The 14,409-nt window shown below is 37.9% G+C and overlaps 1 protein-coding gene across 1 annotated transcript in view; it reads right to left on the bottom strand.

Moving 5' to 3' along the window:
* Positions 1-4,595: 4,595 nt before the first annotated feature.
* The window catches only part of Hyccin (hyccin), a 105,401-nt gene continuing 95,587 nt past the window's right edge, over positions 4,596-14,409 (bottom strand). The window contains exon 7 of the mRNA XM_065226668.1: positions 4,596-5,417. Within this exon, the coding sequence (XP_065082740.1) occupies positions 4,759-5,417 (659 nt within the window). The 3' untranslated portion in view covers positions 4,596-4,758. The remainder of the gene's footprint in view (positions 5,418-14,409) is intronic.

Below are 14,409 nucleotides of genomic sequence, written 5' to 3'. Positions count from 1 at the left end.
TTTTTAATATTCTTAAGAAAAACAAATTTGTATATGTATTTGTACTAGTCTACATCGGTTGATGAAATAAATAAATAAATAAATAAATAAATAAACAATGGAAAACGCCACTAACGCAACAACTGATCAAGCATCGCGTAAACAAACATACAGATTTTATTTCTGATGTTAATTCTCCAGCAGAATTTCTCTCACTATTCTCGACTTCAGCTCCAGATCATCAGCTCAGAACCGGATCCGGAGCTGAATGGTGAAGAATCGAGAGGGAAAAAACGGGTCCTAGAGCTGGACGGGTCCGAGAGTTGTCATCCTAAACAGCTCCCAGTGAATCATTCGAGTCGATGATTCGGATCCGGAGCCGAACTGGAGAGCTGCATTTCGATTTACGGTTATTTGCTTTTGTGCGGATCTTCCACTCCCCCATAGAATGATGGGAGGAGAGGTGAGAGCACATATGCTCGAGGAATAACATCAGCAACAAGAGCCCGGTACATCAATAATACCAGTAGAAAATTAACATCGTGTAGCACATGTACCTACATATGTCTCTCTCTCCCAAACAGCCGATTGGAAGTTTGCTTTTACCGTTGGTGCTGTCGATCAGTAGACACATGTTGTATTGCGCGCGCGTCTTGGTTTACGCGGTCCATTTTTGAAAAGTTCCGCTATGAGTGATGGATTGAATGGTTTAGACTTGTGATAGTCAGTGAGCTGATGAACTGCGGTTCCTAAAAAATGAACCATGGGTCATCAGCTCACTTTAAAGAATCGGGTCTATAGAACAGCTCGGAACAGAGACCGACGTTAAATAAATGAATGAAGAGTATAGCACATTGTTCCATGCTATGGAACTAACATCCAAATTTTTTAATCCTGATGAATGTGGGCGTCTTAGTGGAATACCTGTATAATGAGAGGGAGAGAAGGATTAGTAATTTCCATTTAATTCCACTACCTTATTTGCTTATCCTTGACAGATACGCGTATTTCGCCTACAATGTACAAAATTCTTCAGTGTCTTGTACTAAGTCGAGTCGACTATTAGTACAAGACACTGAATAAGTCTGTACATTGTAGACGAAATACGCGTATCGGTCAAGGATAAGCAAATAAGGTAGTGGAATTAAATGGAAATTACTAATCCTTCTCTCTCTCTCTTTTTTACAAATTGTTGTTTTTGTTCACATTGGGTTTGGAACTGTTTATGATGGAATGAGCTTTTCTCGTGCTAATTTTGAGCTCTCTTTGTGATGTTTCTGTGCGCTCCTACCCACATTGCACGCTTCTCAAATTATTTCATGCTCTCTTTGGTCTCTTGCTCTCGGCAAAAATCGAGTGCAGGAGACTTTATAACGCATATCACAACCATTTTTTGAGCTGTGCGCGTGCATCCTAACGACTCCTGCTGATTAAAGACTGTACTCGAAAAAAAATCATACACATTGATTAGTTTGTAACTTTTTAGCGTGTGGGTAAAAATTGATGAAATTTTGACTAAGAGTGTAATGTCTACACTTGAATTTCATCACTATCTGTCAAGTGGCTATCGAGATGACATCGAAGCAAGAGTAGATCCGCCAAAAAATCTTGTGCACCGTCATCGAAAATCCGATTGCGTCCCACAGATGGATCGGGAAACACCTGGGAATCCATCATTTGACGATTTCCCCGGGGTGATGACGTCATTCAAGGAGACCCAGACCAGGCTGATGTAGAAAAACTGAAGACAGCTGACCCGGTGGGGACCTCCCTTAGCTCAGTCGGATTCCCGGTCCGGTCTAGGAATTTTTCGGGTTGGAAAATGTCTCGACTTCCCTGGGCATAGAAGTATGATTGGACTTGCCACTATCAATGAAAAATGGTACAGGCATCGAAAGCTCTCAATTAATAACTGTGGAAGTGCATCTAGAACACTAAGTTGAGAGCACGCAATAAGCTAATATGCGATATGCAATAAGCTTGAAATGAGAAAGCTGAAAAAGCTGAGCCGGTGAAGGCCAGGATATTGTTATCCGCGATGCGACGAAGAAGGTGGATGTTTCCATCTGGTTTGTCCAAAAAACGTTTAAAAGTGCCGCCATCCACGTCTATAAGCTCCGGAAGGCACCGAACCGGAATGACAAACAAAACACGGTGGCCATAACCCGGGCCAGGAAGCTGTACCGGGAGTGACTGACGAAACCGAGGTACTTCTTGTTGGGCGACGAGACTTACATAAAGGCGGACACAAAGTAGTTGCCAGGGCAGGAGTTTTACGTTGCCACATCACGGTTGAAGAAGAAGATGGACAAATTCGCCAAAAAGTTCATGGTTCATGGTGGTAGGCTATCTGCCGGTGCCATCAACAGGCAAATCTGCCGGGACGGGTGCCTCCGGAAGAGCATCCTACCGAGACGCTGTTTTGGCCGGATTTGGCATCCTGCCACTACGCGTGGCCGGTGTTAGACTGGTACAGAGACAACAATGTTGTTTTTGTACCAAAAGACGTCAACCCACCGAACACGCCGGAAGTTCGCCAGATTGAGAAGTTTGGGCCATCATGAAGGCAGGGCTGGTAGTGACTTTAGTGACTAAAATTTTGGAAATAGTGACCAAATAGTGACTTGTAAATACTTAATAAGTAACCATTTATATGATAACTTAGAAATTCAAATACGGTTTGATATTGAAATAAACTTTTTTATGTCATGGAATTTAAAATCAAATTTAATAAACTACTTTAATTTAATAGAATCTCATAACGGTGTCTCCTGTGACGAGCAGTTGAAGTGATTTGAATATTTACTTTTGCTTACGTTATACATGATGACTAGCAAATAGTAATTTCCACTTTTTTATGATTTTGAATGTGATTCCGCGTTCAAAATATTTAAATATTTGATATATCTAGGTAGATAACTTTGATAATTTGCTATGAACTTTTCACAGAATTTATTCAGAATGATCTCAAGAACTGTTTAAGAATAATTCCCCTTCTCTTAAACAAATAAGCTTTTACAAAAATAATATTGCATTCTTAAAATTCTTTGCAGAGCAATCAACAAAATTCTGGGAAATCGATTATTTTCGTAGTTGGAAATGCTAAAGATCAAATATCAGAATTTAAGTGGACAGTTTATACGAAAGATGAGGAGATGAAGGTAAAGAGTTGATAGTTCCGTTAGAGTACTGCAGTGTGAAAATTGTACATAGAGAGTAGAAAGCGAGCAAGGACAACTTTGAGGAAGGTACGAATAGGGTAGAGCATCTCCTTTACCAAGCTCATCCGTTAATGAATTCCTTGAAAGTTTGAAGAAAATCCGACTTGTCATGAGTTTTTGGCGACCATTTTTGTGCGTCTCACTTTTTTCGAGTACAGTCTTTACAAAGGACCTTCATACGTTGTATCGTACACGTCCGAAAAGTTGCTCGAAGGAGCCATCATCGGAATGTGTAGTTTGTAAAATTGGATTTGTAACAATTGGATTTTAAGAAATCCATTGTAATAAGACATAAATATTTACTTTAACGCCAATTTCTACAGTAAGACTACAATTCTGTACAGAGCTGGAAAAAGGGCCTATATGCTTTGATTGATTCTCTTCATCGACTTTCTCTTTCGTTAATAACTCAGCTGCAACAACATTCCCTGTTGTATTTGACGATTTGGACGATAGGATAAAAAACCTCCTTTATCATGCTATGTGGCAAAAATAGCACGAAAACTGTTTGCATAGCCGTGGTAATCAAAAGCCTTGGAAAGTCGATGAAGAGAATCGTTCAAAGCAGATAGGCCTTTTTCCAGCTCTGTATAGAATTGTTCTTTATTGTTCCCCGTCCAAACCTAAATCACGACAATACAAGAAAAATACGATGAAAATGGCTGTAACAGAGTTCGCAAATGTATATTCATTGCTTAGTAGAAGTTTTTCCATCTCCAGAATGGATACAATTTTACAACGTTAACCTTTATTGTCAACAGTAAATATTAAAATAAGACAACAGTTTCCACCGAAAAACTTGCTGCATTTTTTTCGTCGGGGAATACCTTTTAACGCTCTTAAGTACGGTAAAGGGTAAAAAGCATAATTTAACGAGAGCAATAATAATGCGACTGGAAGCGATCCTTTTCTCCCTCTTGCTCAGCTTTCAACATGCTCCTTCTCCTTTTGGGAAAGCTTTAAATGAATCTTTAATTTATATTTGATTTATGAATTTTAATGACGAATTGAGACGAATGAAACGGACGGTGGAAGACAAGTGGAGGAAAAAGGTTAACTTTAAACAGCTTCCACGACTGGATCGATCTGTACAAAAACACGCACATTACAAGTAAATTGGGGATCGCTCTAGTTCAAGGTTTCAACTTTTAATACTTGTTTCCGATGTCCCTACTAGCTAAAAAATAACTCGATGTGCTTGTGTGCTAAAGGAAACTCAGCTAAGTTTGATTGTATTGCTTGATTCGATCAGTTAATAAGTGAAGCGAAAACAACTAATACATTATTTCCTGGAGGCACCCCAAAAACCGCTGCTCAAATTCGCAGCACAAACTAAACGGTGCAACTTCAGGTGAGATGCCATGAAGACTTCGCAATAAATGCAATCGAAAGCGCTCGTTGTGAGAAGGATTTTCTTTTAACAAAAAACAACTTATTACTCTTACTAGCGAACATACACCAACCTAATACCGCAATGTACCATACAAAAAAAGAATAACAACAAAAAGTTAAATACGTTAAAGCTAGCTCTATAACACATTTCATCATCAGCTGAATCTTAAACTTGACTAACTTGTATACTGCCGTGCGTCTTCATGTCCAGCACTGATTTTTCCGAGTTGTTGTTATTGTTGATGTTGTTATTATTGTTGAGGCTCATCTCGTTGCCCGAATCGAACGACTCACCGACCTCCAGCGGGTTCGTTCCTCCATTTCGATCCACCAGCACGTTCAAACTATCCATACCGCCACCAACAACACCTCCTTTGTCATCGCCTCCCAGCATCACGCCTCCGTTGGACAGCGGAGCCAATTGCTTCACCCCGATCAGCTGCTCACTACCCCCCATCACGACACCCGTTGGCATACTGATAATATCAATACTACTGCTCTTCCGCTTGGCCACCGTCTGCGGGCTAGCCCGTTCCGCTTCGATGAGCTCTGCACTGCCTGGAGCTTGCATCTGCAGCGATTGCTTACCGACCAGCTTCTCTTTGGCCGCGGAGGATTTCTTGGCACCCCCACTGCCGTCATCCTTGTCTTTGTCCTTTTCTTTCAGCTTCATAAAGCCCACGAGCACCTTGTGAGTTTTGGAGTCTTTCACCTTGCCGGGACCGGCCCCCTGGGATGCCTTCGGTCCATCTCCGCTTTCACTTTCCTCGTTAATACTGCTGAGCTGGCCGTTCTCCTCCCTGGGGCCTTGGATGGGGATATCGTCTGTTTGGTGAAAGCATAGGGAAGATAAAGAAGGTGAAAATCTTAATTGGATTTGTCACGCGATAATCGCCAGTGTTTGCATAATATGGGTGTACTATCTAGCTCTCTTCAAGATAAGGACACTATTTCTCACCGCTGGGTTCATCACGCGCCAACACAAGGGAAGAGGTAAAAAAAATGGGTACGAAAATAAGGAAGAGGACATCCTGTTGTATGTAGGCGAGAGTATTTTAATGAGTTTCTGTTGGAATGTGTCGTGGCTCGTGGGAGTGGATTTGACTGTTGCACAAACAGGAAGATTTCTACACATAACTTGAAAATGGATACAGTACAGTATAGTATGTGGTTATTATACATTGCAATAAACCTAAAAAGCATTGACAACATAACTCAGCTTGAAGAATCTGGTTGGCTTCTAATTGATTCTACATGACCCTAGGATATAGATCTAGATAATCGTTAACATCAATATGGTATAATAACAGGGATCGTAGAGAGGTCTGCGAATTCTTGAAATCAATATACTCCGAGATGCTCTTTTGATTATGGAGCATAATATTTATTTTACAATTACTTAAGCAAGAATCAGCGGAGAACACTCAAATGCTGCAGGTCTTCATCAACCGGTGATGCTGGAACTCGAATGCTGAGCACCACCATCGATGTCAAAACCGATATTAACGGAAATTCGCAAGCAAGCGTTGAATTGGAACCCAGCAGGACATCGCAGCAGAGGCAGAACCAGGGTCGCCTCATGGTGGCGGAGCTGCAATAAAGAAATAAAGCAAGCCAACAGAGATCTGACCTGAGCCAAGGCAAAAGCAAACAATCGCCCCGAGTGGAAATCTTTGATATTAGAGTGAGTGAAACCACTAAATTTGGAGTCGCTACGGCAAACACACTTCATTACTAGCCTGTATCGCAATCGCACCAATCAATCCCCTGGAGCCACCTTCAAAATACTTGCGATCTTAATCGAAATCTCACTCAATTAGTGTTCAACTGTCTTCCATTTACCAGCATCCTCGTCGCCAAATGTAAACATTTCCACTTTCATCATCCAACTTGAAATGACTTCTACTGGGAAACAAAATCAAACGTAAATTGTTTTCCTTTCCTCGGAAAAGAAAGCATACCCTGCAGCAGCAGCAGCAGCTTTCTGGCATCAGCGTAGATATGGTTTAATTTCCTGAGTGCCAATGCACCCACCAGCGTCGTCGTCGGCTTGTAATATCATTTCTGATAGCGAAAGGAGACAAAACACGTGTAGCTATTCCCCGAGGCGAAACACAGAGTCTTTTACTATAGTGATATCAAGAGGATTTGCCATAGTCTCAAAACTAGTCACCACCGGCTGCTGCTGCTGCTAGTGGACCAGGCATGCATTAGGAAGCTATCGGGAGATTAAAAAGAATTGCGAAAACAGGACAGGATAGACGGTTTGCTAACGACGAACATCAACGACAATAACAATAAACGAAACAGCAAAACATTCAATGGGATTGATTTCCCACAAATCATAACACAATTATTCATCGAACGACTGTAAATGCGAACGTAAAGTCACGTAGCATAGGAAATAGGAAAAGCGTTCCACAATCAGGCAACAACAAGAGCGAAGCAATGGAATGTGGGCGGCCACGTCCGACGGCTTTCCGTTCATTCAGGCGCCACCAACAGTAAGAACTGCAGTTTGATCTTGGTTTATCAGGCATTTTATTCATTTTTAGGACACGTTCCACTTTTGTGCTGCAATAGGAGTGACCAGAGGTAAATAGATACTTATTGAGAAGGTAAATTCTTTTCACCGGAAAACGCAATAGGCAAAGGTAGTATATTTTTAGCACTACAGGAATTCGATCATGTCAATATTCAAGAAAAAAAATAGATCGTTTACTTGTTTACTACTAAATACAATTAGGAAATTATCGGTATTCTCAATTGATTCTAGGGTAGATCTTAGAATTATAACCTATGGGAATTCCATAGGCCATAACTTTGTAGTTTCGTAGAATCTCATCGAAGTGTTGCCCATTCTTAACCCTTCGTCTGTACCTTGGGTCAATTTGGCCATATTGCTTCCTTCTGGAAAGATGCTCAGGAATATAAGGTCTTCAAAACTATGGATAGTGTTAGATAGATATTTTCTCACTAGATGGCGCTAAAATGAAAATAATCATGTTGCGTCTTCTTAATTACACATTATATAACGCTATTTACACACGCAGAGAATTTTCATGTTTGAAACTAAAAATATAATTTTTGAATTCAACAATTCGATATTTTTATTTCAAAAATTAGTTATAGTTGAATCTACAATATTTTCTTATAAATTAAAAAAAAACACATATGTTTGAGTTTAAAAATATCGTCCACTAAAATAAAGTTTGTTGATAAATTATGTCAGTGTATGTGTCAAGCGCAGTCTTCAAAGTGTCCGCTGATATCGTTGAAACCTTGGAGATATTAAACAGTTTTGGACTATCCGCGGCGGTCATTGACTGTTTTATCGGTGAGTAGTTTCTGCTTTTAAATGATAAAAAAATGCTTAAATTATTACTTTGTTCCCAGCTAACGAGTACAATGCCGAAACATTACGGATCATCGAGCGTCGTGAAGTGGAAGAACTTATTCCGGTCCCCTTTTTGGCGGAGCGAACAAACTTTATCTTCGGACTGAACACCTGGAGAAATATGGGATATTATTTTCCCATAAAAAATATTAACATAGTTTATGATCATTATATATTTGGTTTATAATGCCGCTATTTTTCTCTTTCACAGGGCCTGCCCATTAGAGTGATGCAAAATTTGAAATTTTCACTTCACAATACTTAAACGATTCCAAATCGGATCCTGACTAACCTCTCAAAATTTGAACCCATTTGGTGAGAAACTGAGATGGCACAAACCATTTGAAGTTTGTATGGGAATTACTATGGTAAAACCAAGATTTTTGTTCATGTCTATTTAATAATTCACCATATCGGTCTGCTTCAAGAGCTTTCAATTGTACTTGTAGGAAATTTTCCCAGCTACGTTTTTAAAATTCAGAGGCTTCAAATGATTATTTTTTTGATTCTAAAATATGCATACTTTCCACAAATTTTATAAATTCTGAACTGAATTCTGAACTGAATGGAATTTTATAAATTCTGAACTGAATGGAATTTTATTATAATTTCTAAGGACCTAATTTCACGGGAGTTCTGGGAAAAAAATCTATGAAAAAAACATCAACTGAAATCTGCTTTCATGGTAGTTCTGATGAATTATAGACTCCATGTGAGTTGAATATGGAATGGACTGTTCTGAGGTCTTCAGAACTACTTGAAATTTCCCAAAATATTCCTGAAGTTGCTTTTAAGTTCTTTTTGTAGTTTGAATTGAATTGCCTTTACGTTCTTTTGTAGTTTGAGAAACTAGCCTGATTCTCGCAATACTTCTCATCAACTTTTTTAATTTCTCTAAACTTTTTCGGACTTCCTAAAGTTTCCACAATTTTCCTAACGATCATGAATCTTCTCTAAAGTGTTAAAAATTCACTGAATTTCTCGAAACTTTTATAAAATTTATGTAATTTGCCTACTCTGCAATATCTCTGCTCTGAGGATATCTGTTCTTTCTTGAAGTATTTTGTTGTTGTTTAGAGATTTATTAGCGAGATCAATATCTCGAAAGTCTCGAAACTTCTCTTAAGTTTGCAGTTCTTATGAAGCTTGTTGTACTACCATGAATTTAATTTAACTGTTCTAAAAATGTTTAACCTTGCCTGAACTTCTGAATTTAAGTGAAAACCTCAATAATTTTCTTAACATTAAAGGTCTCTGAAAATTTAGGAACTTCTTGAAATTTCCCGCTAATTTAGTGAAACTAATGAAACTGAACTCCCCTGAACTCCCTTTGTTTTTGGAGCATTACTAAACTTATTTGAGATGCTCCCGAAATGTCCATAAAAGTTCCAGAAGTTCTCGGATCTTCCCTTAAGTTCCATAGACTTTTATGAAGTTCTCGAAATGTTTCTGAAGATTTCTGTACTTCTGTGAAGTTTTCGAAGTTATTCTGAAATTTCAGGAACTTCTTTAAGCTTCCGCAGCGAAATAATTAATATAGTTCTACGATTTTCAATGAAGTTCTCAAGGTTTGTCTAAAGTTCAAATTATCGAAACTAATTCATAACTTCTTCAATAGTCTAGAGTTTCCTGATGTTTTTAAAACTGCCCAAGATATTTTTCAATTTCCTTAAAATCATCTAGACTGCCCTGAATATCTTAGTATGTTTTTAAAAGAACCCACCATTTTGCTGGAATTGATTTAATTGTCTTTAAGTTCTACAATTTTCCTTAAGTTTTATAAAGTTTATAAACGCTCACGGAACTTTGCCTTAAATCACCAATATTCCCTGGAAAGCCTGGACATCCCAGAAGTTTTCTATGCTTACCTTAATTTCTCTAAATTGATCAAATGTTCCGGTAAATTTCCTGAGATATATTTTTAAATTCCCTGAAGAATTCTAAAGTTTTCAGATCAATCATAGAATTCTCGGAATATACCATAATTCTAAGGAACTCCTTGCAAATTTCCTTAACTTAATGTGATATTTCTGATGTTATCTGATCGTCTTCGAAGTACTCGGAACTTCACTGAATGTAATAAAATAATCTAAAAATATCTAAATTTCTTGGAATTTCTTGAAAATATTGGTGCTTGCTAAAAGTTCTCGCCTTTTTTAATTAATGGAACTAAGTTGATGTTCTCTAATCAACTTAACTAAATTTTCGATTTTTTTAGATCTTGAAATTTCCATGATATGACACCCTTGAAATACTCTTACATTTTCCAGATTTCATATAATTTTTATTGCGTTCCAGAAATTTTCTCTGGGCAAACCGACATTTTCGGAAATTACGGTTTTTCCATTTTCTAAGAGTTTTTTTTTAACTGCCCTTTAATTCTCTGATCTGTCTTGATGTTCTCGGAGCTTCCCTAAAACTCTCAACTCTAATGAAGATCTCGGTTCTGCTTTAAAATAAATGGAATTCTCGTGAACACCTTTAAACTTCTCTGGAATTCTCTGGATTTCTGTGAAGTTCCTGAAATATTTCTGAAGTTTTCATAAATTTTCTGAAGGTCTCTGTACTGAATCTTTCGGAACATCTTATGGGTTCTCGATTTTATTTCAGCACATCATGGAACTATCCTGAATTTGTCTAAACTCACGCTTATAGATTTTTAAATCAATTCAATAGTCTGGGCTAAAATGTCGGGGACTTTTCCTTAAGATCTCTGGAATTCCCTAAAGATCTCTAGATCTAGCTTTTCTGAGATCAATAGAACTTCATTGATGTTTCCACATTTTTGTTAGTACGAAACGTCAAGACATTAAAAATGTTGTGATCTTAGACTTACTAAAATGAAGTAAGTGTTCAACTTCAACATTTAATGGATTTGATAGTAAAGCTGTTTCTTAAAAACTGATTGTCACATCAAAAACATATTTTTAACGTCTTTCATAAATAGCATTCTTATTATAAACCTGGAAATTATCCGGCAAAGTTATGAAAAAACCTGGAAAAATAAGGAACCCTGTAGAGAAGAACGATTAAACGTAAAAAAAAACTCTATACAAGGTCGTCAACATCGAATTGTTCAAAAAATAGAACAAAATGTAGGCCTACTCAGAAGAATGATCAATCTTGAAATAAATTCACGTTTAAAAAAGTTTAAAATTGTGACTTATTACAAGAAAAAGTGACTTCAGTGACTTGGCCTTAATAAAATAGACTTTTTAGTGACTAGCTTGAAAAAAAATGACCAAGTCACCAAAAAGTGACTCGCTACCAGCCCTGCAATTGTAATGAGCATCTTTAAAATGATATTAAGATTTTTAAAACCTTTAAAAACACGAAAATGCATTTTTCTAAACCTCATAAGATAAATAAATTCTAATTCTGGTATGAATCCCTTAAAGAATATTTTTTGGGTTTGATTTTCTTTGTAAAGTTTTAAAGAAGGCCATCACAAACATAATCGAAGATTTTTTTATAATTAAAAAATATTTTGTAAGGAAACGGAAGGAAAATTTTGTTTACAACTGAAAGATCATGTTTTGTTATTTTGGAATTTGTTCGATATTTAACAAAATACTTCGATAACTGAATAGTAATAAAACCAGGTATTATACCACAAGCATACCAAAATATGGTATCATACCGAAATAAGATATTAATATGTTATCAGTTAGTTATCGGTTCTTGCTCAGGTAGTTTACCACCGGGGTAAGACGGACACTGTCAATAGTTCATAAGAAAGTAATTATTCATTATTTACCTTCATAAATCCCTACAGATATGTCCATAATGTATCACCCAGTACAGCTAATGGTCTTGTTCTGGAATATGTCCCATCCGGCACATGCTGGTTGTTGTCCACTTTCCCCCAGGGTACTAGGATCATACGGAAGATATCCGAACGTGGTAAATGCGATTCTGAGTTCTCATAATGACCTACTATAATCATACAATTATTTCAATTGATTTTTATAATGTAGAAAACTCAAATTTCCAAGCATGTTCGTCTCAGCACCTGTCCGTTGTCCTCGCACTTTTAAAAATGATGTGAATATTAAATGTTAAAAAAAATGTTATGTGTTAAGATTTAAAATCAAATGGTATATGATGCTTCCTTTAATATGAGTTTAACCCACAGAATTCTGGCATTAGCCAGGGGCAATCAACTCTGCACACTGTGCCGAAACACTGCATGACACACTATTCGGCACATTAAGGCACACTTTGACAAGTTTGACAAAACAAGTGTTAACAAGTGTTAACGTTTTGCCAATCGTTGCTAAGGATTACTACTCGGTTCAATACATTGTTTACTCACAAATGAAGCTAGTGAGAAAGTGTCATATATAAAGCTGGTGATACAAAGCTTCAATCAAGGATTTAAAAATAACAAACGTGTATGCACCGGTGTTGAGGATCTTTCGAAAAATGCTTTAAGTATTGGCTGAATCACGAATCTTTTCAAATCTAATCAAATCAGCCAATCACAGCAAAAATATCAGCGAATCTTGTTTTTATCTAGAACAGCTTGTTTTCGGGCCTCACTTCAGTCGAGTTCATCTACACCATGGCCGGTCCTTGTCGGTACGGCAGTCAAGACGGCTAAAATGGGTTACCTCTAGAGACGATTCGTTTTCAATAATGGAATCATTGTGAAAAATATCCGTAATACATCAACAATTTCATCAAAATGGATCACAACTATACAACGGGGATAGTCGAACAGCTACGCTATGGTGTTATTCGTACGAAAAGAAGAGTACCATGCATCCTGCGAAGATTTTATTTAATTTTGAAACGATGAGCATCGAGCTTGATGAATCCTCACATTCAGTATTGGAAAAGTTCACCATATGTGTGGAGCTCAGTGGATTGGGCGGAAACTTCCCGAGTTCTATAAAAACCTACAGGCGCCAGATAAAGCACTTCCGCTAAAGTCTGCGATGGCCGAGAATCCCATTTTCGAAGCTTGACAGATCTTCAGGGGAGATGTTTGATAGTTTTCATCGGTGGTACATTGCGGAAGGTACCACAACTGCATCAGACCGTAGCTTAGTAGACTTGGTGGTGTGTAATTAGGAGGTGGTAGAAAGCATCATGATCAACAATACGATAGGCTTGGGTTATATATTTGAGGACACGCACTTCTGAGTCGATTAAATGTTTTAAAACAGGTTCGATTAGTGTGGGATTGAACTATCGCCCGTTCGAGTTTTGGGAAGACTTTAGTCGGGAAGGATTTAATATACAGGAATTTCATGCAAGGGCATCAACAATTCAAAAAGACATTGAACCAGAATCTTAAGGACGGGCTGAATTTGCTTGAACACCATACTGGTTTGATGGTTTCCAGTTCCTCTTCCTCCTCTTGACCCACTAACGCTCTTAAAAGAATGATGGTTAATGCTTGCCATGCATCAGAAAAATTGAGAATGTAAACACAATCACAAAAGTTATAACCTTCAGGGTTGCCAAATTCATGGAATATTGACACCTTGATATGCATGCTTTGATTAACCTTGACAGGCACGTTCGACACAGCGCTTGGCACAGCTTTCAGCACAACCCTAGGCACGAATTAAGGTGTGCAGAGTTGAATACCCATAGGGTATTAGTTATAAGCAAAATGCTTTACTTATAGGCGAAAAACAATAACAATCATTAAGGTGTCCGTCGTACCCCGATTTGCCCTACTATCTAAAATAGTCCTTGACAAGAAATAGCTGATTGTTCCATTCAATCAAAGTGTTCTATCAAATCAAACTATTCCACAGCCGCAGACAGTATATGAGTAAGTCAAACGCGCACTCTTTTACCTGTGGGTTTGAGGATATACCTCAAATACCCTCATCCATCAAAGTATGAGTTGGATAAAGGAGTGCACATAAGATTAGTATTGTCGGTATTAATGGCCATTCGCTACTTCTGTTCAATTTTCAAACTGCCGTACTCTAGCGGAACTATCGATCTATCCTCTTCTTTTCCATATACGTTCAATTTATATGGAAAGGAACGTTCAATTTATATGTTTTAACGTTCAATTTATATGATTTTTTTTTTAACTAATTCGTTTATTTACTAGGGTCAGTCGTGTGTGACACTTTGCGGAGCAGGTTAGTATTGGGTACCAATTACTCGAGGCGGGCTCGAGGTTAATGGGTAACAATTTCGATTGGAAGGATCTAGGTAGAAACTGGTTTCTGAAGCCTCCTTCAGATACTACTCTCAGACGGTTGACCAAATCCTAACTGGGCAGGGGCAAGTAGCACAGAAACAGGAGGATAATAAGGATGGGACACAATGGCTGGAAATTGTTTGGAAAGGAGGGGATGGTCACATCAAACTCTAACATCAGACAAACAAAGGAATTCGTAGATCGCCTGCATGTAGGGAAGATCACGGGTTCCCAATACATATCTTACT

The sequence above is a fragment of the Ochlerotatus camptorhynchus genome, unplaced genomic scaffold, assembly GCF_037179485.1.
Source record: "Ochlerotatus camptorhynchus isolate MF236.1 unplaced genomic scaffold, CSIRO-AGI_Acam_v1.1 ptg000257l, whole genome shotgun sequence".
Taxonomy (NCBI): domain Eukaryota; kingdom Metazoa; phylum Arthropoda; class Insecta; order Diptera; family Culicidae; genus Ochlerotatus; species Ochlerotatus camptorhynchus.
The sequence above is the reverse complement of the archived record's forward strand: the minus strand, read 5'-3'. Positions and strand labels throughout refer to the sequence as shown.